General features: G+C 36.9%; 1 protein-coding gene across 2 annotated transcripts in view; it reads right to left on the bottom strand.

Annotated features, from left to right (window-relative positions):
* The window catches only part of LOC124642409, a 59,931-nt gene that overhangs the window by 2,617 nt on the left and 37,803 nt on the right, over positions 1-19,511 (bottom strand). The window contains exons 33-60 of one of the 2 annotated variants that reach the window (XR_006985763.1): positions 17,883-18,115; positions 17,083-17,194; positions 16,692-16,862; positions 15,397-15,539; positions 14,306-14,411; positions 13,796-13,929; positions 13,193-13,394; positions 12,427-12,647; positions 11,939-12,074; positions 11,239-11,616; positions 10,594-10,839; positions 9,940-10,176; positions 9,324-9,656; positions 8,821-8,986; positions 7,443-8,373; positions 7,005-7,200; positions 6,578-6,711; positions 6,033-6,274; positions 5,347-5,549; positions 4,842-4,995; positions 4,112-4,347; positions 3,451-3,575; positions 2,855-3,049; positions 2,292-2,413; positions 1,846-1,994; positions 1,434-1,545; positions 768-899; positions 68-198 (exon numbers count right to left, since the gene is read on the bottom strand). Coding sequence is in view for 1 of the 2 variants with exons in the window: in XM_047180815.1 (XP_047036771.1) it covers positions 26-198; positions 768-899; positions 1,434-1,545; positions 1,846-1,994; positions 2,292-2,413; positions 2,855-3,049; positions 3,451-3,575; positions 4,112-4,347; positions 4,842-4,995; positions 5,347-5,549; positions 6,033-6,274; positions 6,578-6,711; positions 7,005-7,200; positions 7,443-8,373; positions 8,821-8,986; positions 9,324-9,656; positions 9,940-10,176; positions 10,594-10,839; positions 11,239-11,616; positions 11,939-12,074; positions 12,427-12,647; positions 13,193-13,394; positions 13,796-13,929; positions 14,306-14,411; positions 15,397-15,539; positions 16,692-16,862; positions 17,083-17,194; positions 17,883-18,115 (5,922 nt within the window). In the remaining variant the exon portion in view is untranslated. Of the gene's footprint in view, positions 1-25; positions 199-767; positions 900-1,433; positions 1,546-1,845; positions 1,995-2,291; positions 2,414-2,854; positions 3,050-3,450; positions 3,576-4,111; positions 4,348-4,841; positions 4,996-5,346; positions 5,550-6,032; positions 6,275-6,577; positions 6,712-7,004; positions 7,201-7,442; positions 8,374-8,820; positions 8,987-9,323; positions 9,657-9,939; positions 10,177-10,593; positions 10,840-11,238; positions 11,617-11,938; positions 12,075-12,426; positions 12,648-13,192; positions 13,395-13,795; positions 13,930-14,305; positions 14,412-15,396; positions 15,540-16,691; positions 16,863-17,082; positions 17,195-17,882; positions 18,116-19,511 lie in introns of both variants that reach the window. The other variant, XM_047180815.1, reaches the window with a different exon arrangement.

Below are 19,511 nucleotides of genomic sequence, written 5' to 3'. Positions count from 1 at the left end.
CGCTTGGCTCCTGCTAGATACTGACCAGTCGCTGCGTATCAGCACAGACGCGACACGCGAGGCGTCCCTCACTGCACTCGCAGCGCGGCGGCGACGTGCAGCGTGTGGCCGCGCTGGCTGCACGGGCGCCGGCCACTGTTGAGAAGCGACGGGCTGTGGGCCTATCGCCACGGAGTTTGGCTCCAGCTAGGATTGTACCTGAGGAGAACATTGATAATAATTATAATGGCGGATATTCTATCTAGCCCCAGTAAAAGTGTCTGAGAAGTGGCAAGGGAGAGATATACTTAAAAACGATATAAGTATTTTGGATAGATTGCTTGAAAGATGACAAACAAGAATTATGTCATGTTAAGCTCATGAGTTATGCTAAATGGATTCTACGTACTAGTTTCTGTTCAGTCTCAATTATTATTGAACATACTAGGTAGGTACGTTAACATATAAAGAAAAATAGAAAGGACCTAGAATCGAACCCTGCGGAACTCCCAAAGGTGACATAAGTTTCTGAAGATGCTTTACAGTGGTATCCATCATCTCTATTATTTTATACACATATCAAAACAGACACTTAAAAAGGTCGTTTCTTAACACTAACATGTTGAAGTTTTGTCACAAATTTTATATGATGCACACAATCGAAAGCCATACTTAAGTCTAAGGATGAAACAAGCGTTTCTTAAGAAGTCTAAAATTTTTTTTTTATAAACCTGCAATACAATTTAAAAAAAGTACGCATATAAGTATGTATTAAATATATAAATTACCGTTAGTTTCCATAGCCAGGGAGGTACAAAGTCCAAGCTTCTCTTTGGGCAGTTTCACTTGTTTTCTGAGCGCTGCGTCTCCTACTAGATGTTCGTAATCCTTGTTTGTGTATGCTAGAGTGTTGTCCACACCTAAATGAGGAAAATATATTTGTTATGGTAAAAAGTTGTTGACAAAGTCTGAATTGCAGAAAATACACATGCAAGTTTGAAGAATTATCAAAACTCCAATCGAAAACTATAGGCATATTAAGGCCCGGTTTCACTGGTTACAGAAAGTGTCAGTTAGTTATCCGATAAATAATGCTGTTTGCGATAACAGGCTGCTTATAATTTCTGCCAGATATTGCTACTCGAGACATGTGAAACCGAAAGTTTAGCTGTTAGATAACTTCCTGATAAGCTATCCGAGACCTTATCAGTAACTGGTGAACTGGCTATTACTTGATTTTTCTTCCTGCCCTGTTCCCAAGTCATTTGGGGTCGGCGCAATATGTATTTATTTTCCATTATGTCTATAACTTAACTATTATGCAATATTTACTCAGACTCTTCATAAATATAGGACATTCAAAATGAAAATTTTAACGTGCAAAGTTAACTTCACTGAACATCAAACTTTAAAGCCTTAGATTTAAAGCACATTTTCATATAACAGCTACTCACCGAACAGATACTTGGCGGCTCGCTTCTTGGACAGCATGAAGTCATCGTCCATCATGATGTGTAACGTTACTGAGCTCTCCATCAAGTTGTGGTAGATCGTCGAGTAGTCCAACTGGGTAAATAGGTTATTTTAGTACTAATATTCGAGTTATTTTTTATCATAGTTTCAGAAATTCGTTAGTGACACTCCCACAGTCAACTTTGCCAAATTATAGTGACAACATGAGTCTTTTTGGATACCAAAGAGCAAAGATCCATCTTTCTTTGCATTCAAAGGCTAACATTTGTATGATATTTAAGAAAATTTTTTCTCGCTCGCTGTTACTAAACTTTATAGCAGTCCGTGCGGCCCGTGCGGTTACCGCGGACTAGGTCGTCGGACTGGTCTGACAGATGTCATTAGCACACTCACCCGCATGAAGGAGGCGTCACACTTGGAGCACGGCATCAGTATGAAGGTGCGGGGCACGGCCGCGCGGAACGGCAGCTGTGTCGCGAAGCTTAGCGCCGCGAACATGTCCGTGCGGCCCGTGCGGTTACCGCGGACTAGGTCGGACTTGTCTATACAAAAGTTATTAAAAATTTTAGTAAAAATAGTAGAAATTATATGCAAAAGTAGGCCACTTAATAAGGCTTTCCCATGGACCCGGTCAGTGGGTCGTCTTAGGGGCGGTTCAAGTCTAACCACTTTTAATTGAGTAGTACCATTTTTTTTTTTATTATTGGGATGAAGTAATCTGTTTTAAAATACCTTTTTTGTTTTTTTTTTTTTTTGCATAATATTGCCAACGACAAAATTGTTTAGTATTAGGAAAATCCTGAGACACCAAGAAATCATAATAAATAATGAAGTCTTACCAATGATAAAGTTGTCCAAATGTTGCGATATCTCAATAGAGTTGGTGAAAACTTTGTTGTTGACGTAGAGAGCACGTGGATGACGGTAGACGCCGCGACCGCCGAAACCGACTATCGCGTACCTGACGAAATAATGTATTTATTGTAATTATATTTTTGTGAGAATTTTAATCGTATAGAAGTCATGCAAGATAATTAATATATTTAAAAGCTACGTTAAAATTTTGACACTCTTGTGGTTTCGGACTAAGTAGAATGCATTTTTTTTTCAATAGAAAGTTTTCAACCCCAACCAGTTACCTGGGCAACCTAATTGGCAACCCCTTGGTTAGACCTTTTGTCAGACTTTCTAGATTCTGACTACCCATTGTTATTGGTCTGACCATATCTTCCTCCTGCCCTGGGGTAGACCGATTTTCATTTTGCAAATCGGTCTTCTGGTTTCGAGACTACGAAATTAAATTAAATAAAAATAGAGAACCACGAAACATCAAGATATTGTTAAAAAAAAGTCCTATGAAAGGGATTTTTTTAAATATATTTTTGTCAATGTTTTTTCTTACCTATTATCCGAAAGTCCATTAGCCTGCAGCTTAATATCAAAAGCTTCTACAAAGAGGTCCATATTCTTGTTTTTCCTCAAATTCTTATTACAATGCAGTGCTTCTACTATAAACACCACGTCCGTTGAGTTCGGTATGTATTGTAGCATGTGGAATGAACCTTCTTCGATTATATCGCCTTGGGGAGTTGTGCATCTGGTGAAAGGAAGGTAGTTGTTAGTACTATCATGGTATAGTTGTCGCCAAAGTTAATGGTGGCTTGGAACTGACATCCGAGCAGTAGTAGGTACGCGCATGTGACTATGACCACCTTGCATGCTGATTACGAGAATGATTTGTGATAAGCCGAAATTAAGTTTGCCACGAACTACTTATACTTATAGTCGACGAATATTTAGAAGAAGCTGGTAGATAGAACGGTTTAGAAGCAAAATTATGCGGTTTGGTTCTAGGAAAGCTCTTCTAGGGATATTTGAATGTTTGAATTGACCTCTAAATTCATGATTTTAAAAGTGCTTGTAAACGCACCCTAAAATAATAAAGGTATATATTTGTTTGTTTATTTGCTGGCTGAAATGTAGTATTTATATACATACTGCAGACAGTGATCAGGCATGTGTGTCGGCACGTGTTGGTGCAGACACAGCTCGCGGTACGCACTAGCCAGCGCACACGCCGCGCCGCCCGACACGCACTCGCTGTAGAACGACGCCGCTGGGATCTGACGAACATTTGATGGACAACCAAGTTAATACTAAAAAATCATTGATTTAAACTACACAATAAACACAGGTATTTGAACGTCAAAATTAAAAAAAAGACGGTTCAGAGGAAAGGACAGTGGGGAAATACTAAACAGAGTATATAAAAGAGTACGCTAGGGAGCATATATGGGAGTACGTGAGAAGATGGTTGTAAGTATAGAAGCATATAGGAAGAGATATACACAAATAAGTCCATAAGGGGGTTTATAAAGGGAATAGAAAGAGTAGACACGGAAACATAAAAGTACATAGGGGTACTATATAGGGGAGTATACAGATAGTGAATAAGGGACTACCTACACAAAAGGAGAACATAACAAAGCACAAAGGAGAAATACATAAGGTAGCATATAGGGGATGTACATAAAAAAACACATAGGATAGTGGAAGGACACAAGAGCAGTCCATAAGGGTGCACAATTTGCACATAGGGTTAGTACCACTAAGGTAAATCCACTAATGTTCTACAAAAATCAAACTAATCCATACTCACAACAGAGAAACACGGATGCAAAGGCGACACTTTATTCTGGAAGAACTTCTCGCACTGCGTATCATTCTTCGTGTCTTTGTTCTCTATGTTAGTTGGGGAAGCGCTGGGTACGATGTTCCAAGCATGGCCCAGCGCTGGGATAGAAGTGGTGAAGGTATTGTTGGGCAAGAGTAGATCGTCGTATTGCTCGTTGTTGTACGTGCCTAGAAGGCCGCCGAGAGTTGCGTAGTACCAGCCTGCGGGAATTAGGAACACAGATTTATTACTTTAATACATCTTTAGCGGAAATGACACAAGGCTGAAACTGAGCAAGAATCTAAAATAAAAAAATAGTCTATTATGAGTTCCTATACTAATGCTATTGTAATCTCAACCTTATAGTGTATAACATAAGGTCGACATACCTGAGACTTCAAGCTTGCACATATGGAAGAGCAGGTTGCACTATATGTCCAGTCCGTTGTAGCCTTGCACGTTGAGTGTGTCTGTTTGTCTGTCTATTATGAGTTCCTATACTAATGCTATTGTAATCTCAACCTTATAGTGTATAACATAAGGTCGACATACCTGAGACTTCAAGCTTGCACGTATGGAAGAGCAGGTTGCACTATATGTCCAGTCCGTTGTAGCCTTGCACGTTGAGTGTGTCTGTTTGTCTGTCTATTATGAGTTCCTATACTAATGCTATTGTAATCTCAACTTTATTGTGCATAACATAAGGTTGACATACCTGAGACTTCAAGCTTGCACGTATGGAAGAGTAGATTGCACTGTATGTCCAGTCCGTTGTAGCCTTGCACGTTGAGTGTGTCTGTTTGTCTGTCTATTATGAGACCGTCTACTAAAGCTGGTAGGCTCAGTACTGTACGCCCGATTGATACTTCCTGTAGACAGAATGAAGGATGCAAAGAGGTTAGTAAAAAAAATGTAATTAGTATTTTAATTTTCATACTATGTATTTAATTTTCAGATCATCGCAAACTGGATTAGTTTTATAAGTTGAACTAGGTCAAGTATAATGACAAATTCTTACAGAAATCAAGAAAGTTAACGATATTTATTTTGACAAAATACCATTTTTTTTTTAGGAAATAAGATCTTGCCTTTGTCTGCCTAATAAAAGACGATGCCTCAAACACACTAACTTTTTTCAGCGAAAAGAATTTTCAACAAGTTAAAAAAACTAAACACGCCAACAATACGGATAAAGATATCCTTCATGACTCAAAACTTACCTCATTATAAAGATCGATATGCACCAAATTCCTTCTCGTCAGCACTATCAAGTTATACCGTCCCTGATCGTTGCTCTCCATAAGTACAGTAAAGTTGTCCTGTCTATAATCCTTGCTGAGCAAGAAGGTACCGGCTTCGGATATAGTGAATACGCGCTTGTCGAATGTCACTAGAGTGCCTTGGCCGGTCATCATTGCCATTCCTAGAATAGAATATAGAAAAAATCTTGTTATCAAAGTTCATATTAGGCCATCATAATTATACTGACCAGATGCTGTTATTAGTATTCAGCACAGAGGAAAGTAAGATGGGCAGAGATGCCATAAGACAGGTATGTCCTGCGCTTTATTGTAGGTAAAATTCGTATGGTGATCGTGAATAAAACGATGAGTCACGTGAGAACTAACGAGGCGTACCGGCTTCTTGAGACATCTGTCAATATGGACAAGTTCCAAAGAAGGCGTGTGACAGCGGAGCTAATCATGTTCCTTGTTGCAGAAAGCTTCCTTAAGAACCCGAACACCTCGTTAGTTTAATAGTAACTGATCGTTTTAGTCACGCTTGCCGTAAATTACTTGACCTACAAGATGGCGCCTGACCTACATGCCATCTCTGGTCATCTTTCCTTCCACCCTGAATAAACCCATTACCCTCTTATATGCTCCACAGTCAAATAAAAACTTACCAGCAAAAGGCGGCATCAAGTTATCAAAGTCCATATAAGGTCGGATATCATAATAGAACGACCAGATGCTCTTGTTCGTGGTCAACCATTCGTCCATAAAGTCCTTGACCATACGGTACTCGGCTATTTCCGTGAAGTCCGGTGTTCGGTTGAAGGCATGCCACGACATCGGTAGCTTTTGTTCTAGAAGGATCGCTCCCGTACGGGGATCGAATATGAAGTTAGTTTTTGGTGTTCGGTGTCTGAAAGTTGGGAAAGGAATAGTTGGTGAAAGTGAAAAGGGGTCTTATTTTACAGAAACAGACATTGAAAACGAACGCTGTACATTACATGAAATACTAAGGTGTATGGAATAATTTTGATTTACAATTATATTATTATACTACACCATACAATATTTATTTAACGGGTGCTAGTGTAATTACAGAATTTAATTTAACTTCTGGTATGGTAAAACAGAAGTAAACATTTCTGGTATTGCCTAGGCGGACTATCTTCCCATTAACCAGAAAATCAGATACCTAATTATAATTGAAAATACTTACAATTCTTCATATTGTAACGCAGTCTTGGACATATCAGTCAGTTTGGCGTATAAAATCTCTCCAACAGTTTCCAAAGCCTCGCCGATCAAGAAGTAATCATACCACCATTTAAGACGGACGTAAGCTTCTTCATACTGCAAGAAAAACATATTTACATAAGAAATTACCGTTCAAAATTCAACCTTACATTATTGACATAAAGTATGAAATAATTTGACAGTCTTTTGGTTCAAAAATGACAGTTGACTTTCAACCGTATGTCATAGCATATAAAGTTCAAATCCATTTGCAAACGACTGACTGTTGTAGCTTCAAGCTGCTCAAATTCAAATTAAGAATCGAACAATTGCCTTTACTATCTTCTCTGTGTCATAAAAAAACATTCTAAATTCAACCTTAACTATAAAAGAATAAAGATCAAAATCACCTTTTCCCTAACATAGACCACTTGTTTAGTCTTCAAGAAGTTTTGCCAAGCATTCCTGAACTCTGCATACAGTTGTGTGAATTCGTCCTTGAAAGGTATGTACTTTTCTATCTTAGACCAGACGGCGTTGAAAAGTTTCTTGCTGTATTTCTTTATGTTTGTTATTAAATCGTTGTTCATTAGGTCTTTGTAGATGCTGTAAATAAATAGAAGGGGGTTAAATAGAAAAACAATTTACTTCGATGACTTTAAAACAGATTCGTACCAGAGAGGATTAATTTTGAAAAAGAAAATAGAACTGTGTACATAAATAGATTATTTCCAATCAATTTTCCAAAATTTAAAATAAATTGACTTTTTATACATCTAACTAAAACAATACTGTTAGCTGTATCATAAGATCTTGAATTTTGCAAAAAGTTTAATAAAAAAACTTACCGATCCATCTGATGTCCAAAAGTCGATACATAATTGAAGTAAGGCGAATCAGTCAACTCTTGAGTCCTATTATAGAAGAAGTCCATAACGCTCTTCCAAACAGTGAACACAAACGACTCAGTATAATGCAAAACCTTAAAGAACAACGGCTCTATCGACTTCAAGACTTCATGCCAGTATTTCGAAAGTCGATTCGTCGCATTCACCCAAGTTTCCTCCCAGTACTCCAAAAATTTCATATGTAAATCTCTTATAAAAGTATCGTATTGCAAAATCATTGCTTCTAATCTATCTGATACTAATTCCATGAAATCTGCTTCCAAAACTTTGTTGACTGACTCCAAGAAGTTTGCATACGCCTTTTTAATCGAATCGACAATGTATGTCAAACTCTGTTTTATCGATTGACTAGTATTACCCATCATACCCCACATATCATTAACTATTCCTGGTAAGCTTTCCAAATGGTTTCTAATCGCCATTTCGTCTAACACGTAGTAAGTGAATTCGACAATATCTTTGACGTAAAAGTCATTATGGCTGTAAGACTGGTTCAAGAATCGTTCGAACTCATCCAAATCGTCTTTGATCACATGTAAGTCATTCAAATCGTCTAAGAAGTCACGAATTCTCGGTTTTGCATCAGACCAAATATTTTTGAGTGCTAAATGGGCCTCCATGGGCATTTCTTTTATTATTACAAGTGTATCGTTAACTTGTCCGTACAAAAGTTTTAATGTATAAACTGCTTGGGATTTGACTTCGCTGAAGATTTCTGGACGCCATTTCATAGAGCTAGTGAGTAATCGGGAGTGATTTAAACGGATGTAGGAAGCAAGGTCTACGGTTGTGACGTCATCGAAGTTACGCCAAGAGTCAAATTTGGCGTAGCGTGTGTCTACGATTTGGCCGATCATGTGGTATGAGATATCTGGAAGAAGAGTGAATAATAAATATGTTTCCTGCTTTTTGTATTAATTAACATAGTAAAAAAATATTTTATAAGTCAAGAGAGAGATATTAATGTAAAGTTTGATGTTCAACACAGGATTTTAAGTGTTTTCGGTTAATATTAAACTAGAAAGTCTGATTAGTTTTACCAAGACTTATCGTTACCTAAATCTGGGTTGTAATAGCAAAAATAGGTTAGGTTAGGATAGCAGATATTTATAACTAACTGTGTCCCTCGGTTTCACCCGAGTCCCGGGGAAACTTCTTTCCGTAACCGAACTAAATATAAAGGCTATTTTATTAGTTGATAGTCTGGCTTCCCAACAGTGAAAGAAATTTTCTACTCAGTTCGGTAGTTTCGGAGCCTTTATAAACAGAAAAATCTTTCCTCTTTATACATATATATTATAAGTGTAGATAAACTTACCATCAGTACTATTATAATGCGCTATAAAAGACCTGTTCTTCATAGAAAGCGTGGCAGTCCCGGTGTCATTGCCCGTCGGTCTATTGACTAGTGTCTTTAACTTGAATTCTGGGTACACTAGTTCCCAAGTACCGTTCACTTTGTAGAAGTATGTTTCGTTTGCTCGCTGAGTAAGAAGGATTTGGTTGTTTGAAAAAATATGGTAATGAGTAGCATGCATGACGATTTTATTGAATTTAGCAATGGGTGGACTTCGAACACAATAAATAAAAAAGGAACATAATATCTCGATCAGGACAGCTTTCAGCAAGTTCCCCAATAAAATTATGTCAGTTAAGTAGTCAGTTAATATTTTTCAGAATTATTTTACTTTTAAGAAGGAAAAAGTGACTGTTCTTATCTCAAAATCCTGATCTACAAGACAGTTTTTACTCACGCAAATTATAGGCTCAATTGTAGTTTTCAAAATAAGAAATTGTTAATTACAAGTAATAATAACTTACCTCATACTGAATAGCACTATTAGCCATATCGATCAAAAACTTGTTATGCCTCAACTTCTCATAGAAAAGCGATTTCTGGAACCTATAGAAGTTATTCAAGTAATACCAGCGACTATGTATATGTATATCAGATTTCATATCCAAATCTAAATTCGTGGATGGATGTTTGCAAGTTAAAGCAAATTTGTAATCTCTAACTGGTCCGTTAGAATTGTCAGTTAAAATGGATTTTAGTTTGAGATATTCGTTCTCGTAGTCTGAGTATTGTAATTCTAGGGAAACGTTTGACATAACTGATGGAGTTGATATGTATTGGCCTTTGAGTGTTACGTCCTGTAAGAGACAATAATAAATTAAAACAGAAGTAGGTAAATGTGAGAAAGGGAAGATTGAAATAATGCTGCAATGGATGCGGATGTAACGTCATAAAATTAAAAAAGGACGATATAAATACGTATATGTGTATGGTGGTGGGTAACGTAAAAAAGTCTCTCCTCTAAGTTTAGCAGTTGTATTTTTCTCCTTCATCATGTCTGGTTAAATTTTATAAGTTCCACCATTTTAATTTACTTCCTAACATGACTTGTAAAATCCTTAGAGTGAAAAAGATACTTACCTTTCTAAACGAAGGATGTGCCAACGACAGATCAACGTGATGCAAATTTCCCTCAGGTACGGGCGGGTTTTCCCATCGTCCTCTTAACTCGGCAGTTTTATTCTCCTCTTTGACGTTCCAATGTAATCTGGCCGTACCATCTAGTAGTGTGTCTTGTAAGTTGTACTGAGCGATTAAGTTGAATGTACGGAGCGGATACCATACGTTCATTACTAGTTGTTGGGATTCGGTTTCATCCTGAAAGTACCATAAGTAGGTATATGTTTTATGTCGATGACTTTGCAGTTAGGATGAAATAATACGACAAAAATTTTGATTTGTTTTATATCGAAGATTTTAAAAGAAATGAAAAGATATGGGAAAGTTGTTTGTATATAGAATTGAGGATAATGTAGACCTGAGGTTTCAAAGACTAGTCAAAAGCTATTGGGCAATTTCTTCTCTGCAAAAAATAACGGATTTCATTCCACGTGGTCAAGGCATGAGGATTAATCACTAAAAACGTTGGAGATTTACTACTTCATTAATTATTCATAGTCATAATTTGCATGATTTACAACACACCCAGATTGAGAGATTTGGTCCTTACTGTGTACGAATAATACACAAATATTTCAAAAATTGAAAGAAAATCGATAAAAAATTCTTACTCACCGTAGTCATATTAGTGACATGCAAATTATAATTAAACCAGACATCTTCAGCCCACTTAATCTTAGTGCCCTGCTTAAGCTCCTTATCGACCGCTTCGTACTTATTGTCAAAGGTCCAGGTTCGGTTCCCGTGTATAGCAGTCAGTTTGAGATTTTTGCCTATATCGTAAGTGTAAACGTCGAGTTTGCCGGTAACGTTGAATTTGGTGGCATTGTGAAGGTGGAATACTGTGGCTTGTTTTACATCCTGAAAGAAATTGTGAATGGATTTAGATTAAGTTTTGTAAATGTTTGGTGGTGCTTGGGTAGTGTGGAGAAGGTTATTTTGGTGGTTTAGATAAATAGTCCACTTTCGCAAAATACACTAGACTCAAATATGTGACTCAATGGGCATTCCGACCAAAATTGTCTGCTCTAGACAACCAGTTGTCTAGTTTAGCCGAAAATTTATTCAGTTTTGTTTGAAATCGTGACTGGTAAGTTAGAAGATAACTAGGAAAAATAAAAACTTGCTGGAATATTGAATACTATGGGTTATGCTATGGCCTTTTTGGATTAGTTCATGATCCGATTCGAGATGTACCAAAGAATTCAGCCATTTATACTGCGCATAAAAATATGACAGTTATTAACATTCAATACTCACCGTATTACCAGTATTATCGTACTCATGAATATACTTAATCCCGACAGGCGTATGAACATTTTCAACCTCTATATCCATAGTCGCAAGGTCCAAATTCCTAGCGCTTTTCGTCAAAATCTGATTGAAGGATCCTTTGACAAATCTTTCTTTGTCAAAATCTATTGTTGCGTTTCCATTACTCCATTTGTCGCCTTGTATGTAATAATACTCTGTGTTTACAAGATGTTGACGACTGAGAGGAACGGAAAGGGATATGACGCCATTTTGTGTGAAGCCTTTGTCTTGTTTATGGTAGCGGTGGGTGGTGTTTATGGAAGCTGTTTTGTTTGGCCAGAAGAGGTCCACTTTGTTGTCTGAGTGTTCTTCTAAGTTGTTTATCTGGTGGAGAAAAAAATATATTTATTCTGACATAAAGTTTACGAGTCTAGATTCTACATCGGCTAGTAGTAAACCTCGTCCTATTTTGCTTAAATTTCAATTCACAACATATAATATTCAAAACATATCATGAGCAAACTAATAGTGTTTTTAAAATGCTGAAGTTAAATAAAAGATTTACTATAATAATTTTGTATCTAATTTCAGAAGTAAATTCAGTCCAGTTTCTTAAAGAAAAATGTTTATATAGTTAATTATTACATAGTAGGTTTTTTTTTGCCATAAAAGCGTTATTCACAAAGACAAATAAATAAATACTTACATCAAATATAGACTTGAGCCAAGGCAGACGTTTGAAGGGTGTAGTAAAGTTGAAATGTCCGTCCGTATGTTTAACACCGCCATATCTGAGGTCTATCTCTCCAATCTGACTGGGTCCTGGGTGATGCATGTTACCCCTAAAAATAACAAAATAGGTATCCATACTTAAAGTATTATTTACACAAAATACCTTAAAGGAACGGAAATTATCACACTCAACAGGAAACAAGAGAGAAACAGGAAGGCTTTCTTAGGCTATAGCTGAAAAAAGAACTATTCTATATAGATTTATATACATAAAATACACAATATTTGTACATAAACAGTAATATACTTATGTAAGCTGTTGTTTTTGAACTTCCTCATTTAGAATAAAAAACAAACCATGATTCTCTTATATGACCCACTTCAATATTCTGTTTGCGCAAGTTTTGCGCAATCCTAAAATTTTTGCGCAAAGTTTACATACAGCAAATCGTAAATACTTACTTGACAATATGATATTTATGAACCAAATCCTTTTGGTAGGACCCTTTCAGCTTCAGCGTCGGTGCATCATCGAACATCGGCGAAGTTAAAGTATAGTCGACATGGTTCGAGCCATTGATGTCCCATTTGTAATTCACTTTGTTATCGATATGTTTGTAACCAGTGCTGGACGTCCAAGTTATCGTGGAATTCGTGTCGAAACTCTCTGGTAGTTCTAGCAACTGGAATTTAGATTAATTAATTAGTTAAAGAAATAATTCACCTGTATTTGGGAGTGCACACCTAAGCTATCCCATAAAATGATATACTTTTACTAATGTAATTGTTCAGCCTCTGCTAGCAATCCAAAGGAAAAGTTATTTCATTAGTTTTTAAAGATTTTGTTCACTATCTACTAAAAGCTACTTAAGTGAAAAGAAATAAACTCAAATATTTTGAATGGATATTAGTGGCATCAAATCTATACTAATATTATAAAGCTGAAGAGTTTGTTTGTTTGAACGCGCTAATCTCAGGAAGTACTGGTCCGATTTGAAAAATTCTTTCAGTGTTAGATAGCCCATTTATCGAGGAAGGCTATAGGCTACTTTTTATCCCGGTACGGGAAGTAGTTCCCACGGGATGCGGGTGAACCCGCTGGCAGAAACTAGTGCATTTATAAAAAAATACTGTTTTTTCACAAAAATACATAAGATACATTAAAGATAAGTACACATTACTAATTCATAAAAATTTAAACTAACATTTTGAAAATATAAATACTTACATTCCCTTTAACACCAGTAACAATCTTCGTAACATCGGTCCTATACTCTGCTTCTAAAGTCTTAAGCGGTTCATTGGGAGTTCCCATATCACCGTCAATGTATAGCGTATGAACATCTACATTCGGCTTGGGTAGTACCGCGTTAATTACTAAGTTCACTCGCTTGTTCATTATTATACCGAATGAGGCGTTTGCGCCGATCCTGGGGAGAGTCAAAAGTGAGGGTATTTCAATTGAAAATTACAAGTAAAAACTTGATAATTCAACAAGTGTAGTCTTTTTGAAGCATCTTGGAATCGTTCAAGGTAAACGATCGTGACAATTCAGAAACTGCATTTTCAGTTTCTCTCTGAAACTTACCCGTCGAAAAAAAAAAACTTCGGAAATGAAAATAAACGTATGGATCTATCTCACTTTGTACCTAACCCACGACCAGACTGACACTGTTTTCAGATGACCCCACCTCGTAGATACGTGTCATCACCTTCGCAGACCATGAGATCATCAACTAATTGAGAAAGGAGGTTTATTACTCCAATAAAATTCTTGAGCCAAAATATAGGCTGGTTTTCGTCTTGTATGCTTATAAAAATAGAAACTTACAGCCACACGTGGTCGAGGTCCATCTTGAAGCCGGCGTCCGTCTTCTGCATCATGTCAGGAGTGGTGCTGTTGCCGAAGTATATGTCTAAATCTACACTCTTCTCTATGTTTTGGACGTGTTGGTGGCCTAGAGCCTGGTAAAAAATAGAATGGGCAAAATAAGTAACGGGAAAGTGGCTAGTTGGAGAATACTGTGGTCGAAGGATGACATTTATTTGAACATGATGGAATAATGTCTACAACAATGTCATTTTACTCTTAAAAACTTAATGGTAATAGATATGACAAAAACTTTAATCAAAACAACTGGACTGTCCCTATATGGACTCTTCAAACTACAAAAAGCCAATCGATTGGCTATGTGGCGTTCGTATCAATTGATGAACTATCCAGAATTTTAGTACCTACTAAGTTGATGGTGAATGCTATCCCCATTTTGTCAGTTACGCATGTGCTAAATTAACATGAATGTGTATAGTTTATATTCCACTTAGATCAGTTTCCACTCACCCTTATGAACAGATCGCCGAGCAAGAAGCTCCATTTAAGATCGCCTTCGCCTTCCATGTCAGGTAACGCGTATTTACACAGTAGGTATCCAGTCTTAGGGCCAAATCTGGAAGAAAATAAAAAAAAAAAACAAAGATAAATCATTTAAGATACTATAAGAAGTGAAAGGGGAAAGAAATCATTTAAGATAGTATTTTGAGCTGCAGTCAAAAATTACGACTTATTTCTTACTAGCGACTTGTCCCGGCTTCTGACCGGTGCAATGCTGATACTTAATATTCTCTACTATTTATTGGATACTATAAGGTTTATATAAGGATATATTATACAATGGGTTGATTTGCATTTGTGCCATACATCAGGAGGAGGACATAAAATACGTAAATAATCGATTGGAATCAGTAGACGGGAAATAGCTAATATACACTGTTTTTTTTTTGTCATTGTAATGTCGTAGTATTTCAGAAGTAATCCAATTTTATGAATTAAATTTATGAATAATCGTTGCGTATACTTTGTGTTTGCGTTTGTGTGAGGGCGCAGCACGGTATTAAGACCAGTAACACACGCGCCAAGTTTAAATACGGCTAGATGACATTGACGGAATTCGGAAATAAAAATTATGTACCAATTTTTTTGTTGATTTGGGTCGAGAATCATTAGCATAATTACGTCCTTGAATATGGCACGGATGCAAATCAACAGCTTGTATAAGAATTATATAAGGAAGGTTTATATATACATATAAACTTTCCTCTTTAACCCGTTGCATAGTTTTAAAGATTTAAGCATACATAAGGATATCGGGACAGAGTAAGCGACTTTGTTTTATACTATGTAGATGATGATAGACCACGTCTTACATAATACACATATACAACGGCATAGGTGTTTATCAATTAAGAAACTACAAAACTATTCGATCTCTAAGTGCATATCGTATTCGAAATAGACTGTATTACAACTTTATTTTTGGGAATACTTAATCTTGGATTAATATGGGCACTTGGATGGTTTCAACTCCTTGGATTATTGGGACACTTTCATGGATTTTTAGAGACTTTTAGATTTTTTAAACTAATAATACTCACTCAAAATCAGTATCTCCCTTAACATATCGTATTCTCTGTAACGGAGTGGCGGCCTGCACACTGAGCACTTTCCGCAGTCCCGGGTAGTTGTCCACGCGGGACTTGAAGTAAATGTCCTTGTATTTCGATCTGGGTATGTCCAGCTGTAATGGAGGTTGTTTTTTAGTATTGGATGTAAAAAAAACTGGATACACATTAGTAAGCGGTCAAAATTTAGGGATTAAAAGGAATACATTTAGAGGGATTCCGGTCGGAAAGGGGATTATTGTATGCAAAGGGACCAGAATTAGTCAATGGTGGTGCACATAAAGTCAATATATTTGTGTTTGTAGTCAGTTACGTGATAACTATCATCAGCCTTTTTATTGTCATTTTGTAGTGCCAGGATAAGGTAAAAACAACACAACAAAATACACAAACCTTAACTTGTCCATGAAAAATAAACTTGCAAGGAAAAATCACTTACTTTGACATTGATATCACTGAAATTGGCTGCCATTTCGGTCCTAGCGTGTAGTTCGGCCCACAAAGTTGGCGGAAAGTGCATATACATAAGCATGAGAGCAGCCAAACAGGCTGCTCTCATGCTTTGTACCAATATCTATATAAAATAAACTTGCCAGGAAATATAACTAACCTTGACATTAATATCACTGAAGTTAGCCGCCATTTCGGTCCTGGCATGTAGTGTGGCCGACACGGGTCCCACAAAGTTGGCCGACAGTGCGTACACACTGCGGGGCTACTGTCGTACTTTGTACCAATGTCTATGTAAAATAAACTTGCTTGGAAAATATACTTACTTTAACATTAATATCACTGAAATTGGCTGCCATTTTGGTCCTAGCGTGTAATGTGGCCGACACGGGTCCTACAAAGTTGGCCGACAGTGCGTACACTGTCGGACTGCTATCGTACCTTATACCCATATCTATGTAATATAAACTTGCCAGGAAATAATACAAACCTTAACATTAATATTACTGAAGTTAGCGGCCATTTCGGTCCTAGCGTGTAGTGTGGCCGACACGGGTCCCACAAAGTTGGCCGACAGTGCATGCACTGTGGGGCTGCTTTCGTACTTTATACCAATGTCTATGTAAAATAAACTTGCCAGGAAATAATACAAACCTTAACATTAATATTACTGAAGTTAGCGGCCATTTCGGTCCTAGCGTGTAGTGTGGCCGACACGGGTCCCACAAAGTTGGCCGACAGTGCATGCACTGTGGGGCTGCTTTCGTACTTTATACCAATGTCTATGTAAAATAAACTTGCCAGGAAATAATACAAACCTTAACATTAATATCACTGAAGTTAGCGGCCATTTCGGTCCTAGCGTGTAGTGTGGCCGACACTGGTCCCACAAAGTTAGCCGAAAGTGCATATACTGTGGGACTGCTCTCGTACTTTATACGAATGTCTACGTTCTCGCCTTGGCCTCGGGGAACTAGGGTTAACGCCATCTGTGGAGACGAATCAGGGTTTATTATTTAAAAAATTGTCTTAGAACCATGTATTCCTTAAAATGTGCCTTCAATGATTTTTGAATGTGAACTAACTGGCCATTTATATTGTTGTATTATTGCAACATACTTCTTTGAAATTTAAATTAAATATACTTTTCATTCTAACACTTTGTATTAAAATATTTAAAACAGTATTTGTAGTTTGACTAAAACTTACCTCAAGCGGTTTCCTATTGAGCACTTTGCCGTTGATGCTATATTCTGTGGTGTCGGTGACGAAAGAGCCTCGAATGTCATCGCCTTCAAACTCGGTTATTATTTTTATTGCTCTGAAATATATAAAAACAGAATATATAAATTGGAAAGGGTCGGGAGACGATAAACAAATTGTCCATGTATTTAGGTATTTAGCTTTTCCAAAACAGTTTTATTTTATTTATTTCAGGTATCAGTAATCCTTGTTTTATATAAACAAGAAAAAAAGACGGTTTTTCTTCCGGGCAGAAGCTTTCTGTTTTTTTTTTTTCTATAAAGCTTGTATATAATGTCAAAAAACTAGCAATTACTTTATTTTAAAGGTACTGGGCATAAGAGTCTTACAGATAACCATAAAATAATTTAAAAGAAAATAATTTCTATTCAACTGCCTGAAATGGTTATCCCACTGCAAGAAAGACATGTAGAAACCTAAAGAACAACCCCATTTTTGCACACGACTCTAAACTTTAATTTAATCTATTCCATGAAAATTCTTATACCTGAACCCTTCATGCGGGCTGCTCAAAGTGGCGCTAATAATATACATAAGCAATATATAAGCAAAATTGCCCTTGCACTGGAATCTAGATTTCAACACTTTTCCCAACTATGTTTGGGGTCAGCTTCCAGTCTAAACTGATGCAGCTGAGTACCTGTGTTTCACATGGGGCGACTGCCTATCTGATCTCCTCAACCCAGTTACTCGAGCAACGATACCGATACGTTATAATATTAAATATTTTAAGCTGTCAAATATACCTGAACCCTTCATGCGGGCTGCTCAAAGTGGCGCTAACAGAAGTCTGCGTCTGATCTGCCTTCAGCGTATAGAAGTAGGTCTCGCTGTTGAAGTCCACTGACAATGTTCTCGATATATCTTCGCTGTATAACAAGTTGAGTTCGGCGGGAGACAGTACGGGAGCGAGAGCTCCGCGGGACTTGAAGCGAATGTGACGGTGGGGGGCTGGACGCCATACTACGTCCGCGAATAGCTGGAAGAAAGAATTTTGGGGGTTAAAATCTTGATTGGTTAACAAAAGAACTTATGAAGGGTTTAATGTTCGAGTCTGTTAAGTAAATATGGAAATTTTTGACTTTAATCCTTTTTAATCACTAAGTTCGTTTCAATTTCTAAAGACAATATTTGCTTTCTTTGGACCGATTAATGCTACCGAGGCTTGATTTCAACATGCCAAAATTTTCGTTAAGCATAAAGACAAAGAAACATTTTATTTTATTTTATTTATTTGGGAAAAAAAACAGTGACACATTACATTTTGACATGATATAGGTAAATACAAGCAATTTTGAACAAATGTGTTACCAACGACATTTTCCACAAAATACATTAAACAGGCTTATTTGCTAACAGTTATTAAAAAATATGAACCTAAAAGCTATACTATACTATACTTATAGATAAAAAATACTGGTTTTTATTGACTAACTGTCTTCTTTATAATATTTTTGAATTGACTGGCCGATAGACAAAACATATCAACATGCGGGAAGTACTTGTTGTAATTGCCAGTAAGTCGACGCAAAGGTGCGCGCAAACCTGCGTTACTTCGACAAGAGGTAACAGCAAAGGGTGGCCGCGTACGAACCTTACGGTGTACAGTCGTTCTAGGCACAATATAACAGATTTTGTTCCGAATATTGATACAATCATAAACATTATTACACAAATCATACAAAAATACAGTCTCTAGAAGAGTACGTCTCGACTTCAAGTCAAGCAATTCATACTTTCTACGTAATTGATCGTATGACACTGTTGTGTGAAAACAACGATAATGCATGGCTTTTATAAATTTTTTTTGGACGTTTTCTATAAGTTCTGAATATTTATTGTAAAAGGGATTCCACACCGGCACTGCATACTCTAGTTGAGATCTTATTAAACACTGATACAAGTATAAATAAGTGGAGGGTCGAACAAACTCCTTCGCAGATCTCATCACGAAGCCGTACATACGAAATGCGTTATTAACAATTTTATTAATGTGGGAATCTAGGTGAAGTCTATCGTCAAGCAGGATCCCGAGATCACGAACAAGTGACATCCTCGATAAAATGCTGTTGTCCAAAGAGTACGTGTATTCAATAGCATTCTTATTTTTCGTAAAACTAATACAACAGCATTTAGGTATACTCAATTGTAGTTTGTTACGCCTGCAATATTCACTAAAGCGATCCAAATCGTCCTGTAATAATTTACTGTCTTCGAGTTTTGTAATGGGTCTATAAATTTTTAGATCATCGGCATACAGCAGGATTTTGGAATTTATAAAACAAGTGCTGATATCATTTATAAATAAAACAAATAATAAGGGTCCCAAAATCGAGCCTTGAGGCACACCAGAACTCACGCTTATTGCAGTAGTT

The sequence above is a fragment of the Helicoverpa zea genome, chromosome 24 (assembly GCF_022581195.2).
Source record: "Helicoverpa zea isolate HzStark_Cry1AcR chromosome 24, ilHelZeax1.1, whole genome shotgun sequence".
Taxonomy (NCBI): Eukaryota; Metazoa; Arthropoda; class Insecta; order Lepidoptera; family Noctuidae; genus Helicoverpa; species Helicoverpa zea.
This window is presented reverse-complemented; position numbering and strand designations above follow the sequence as displayed.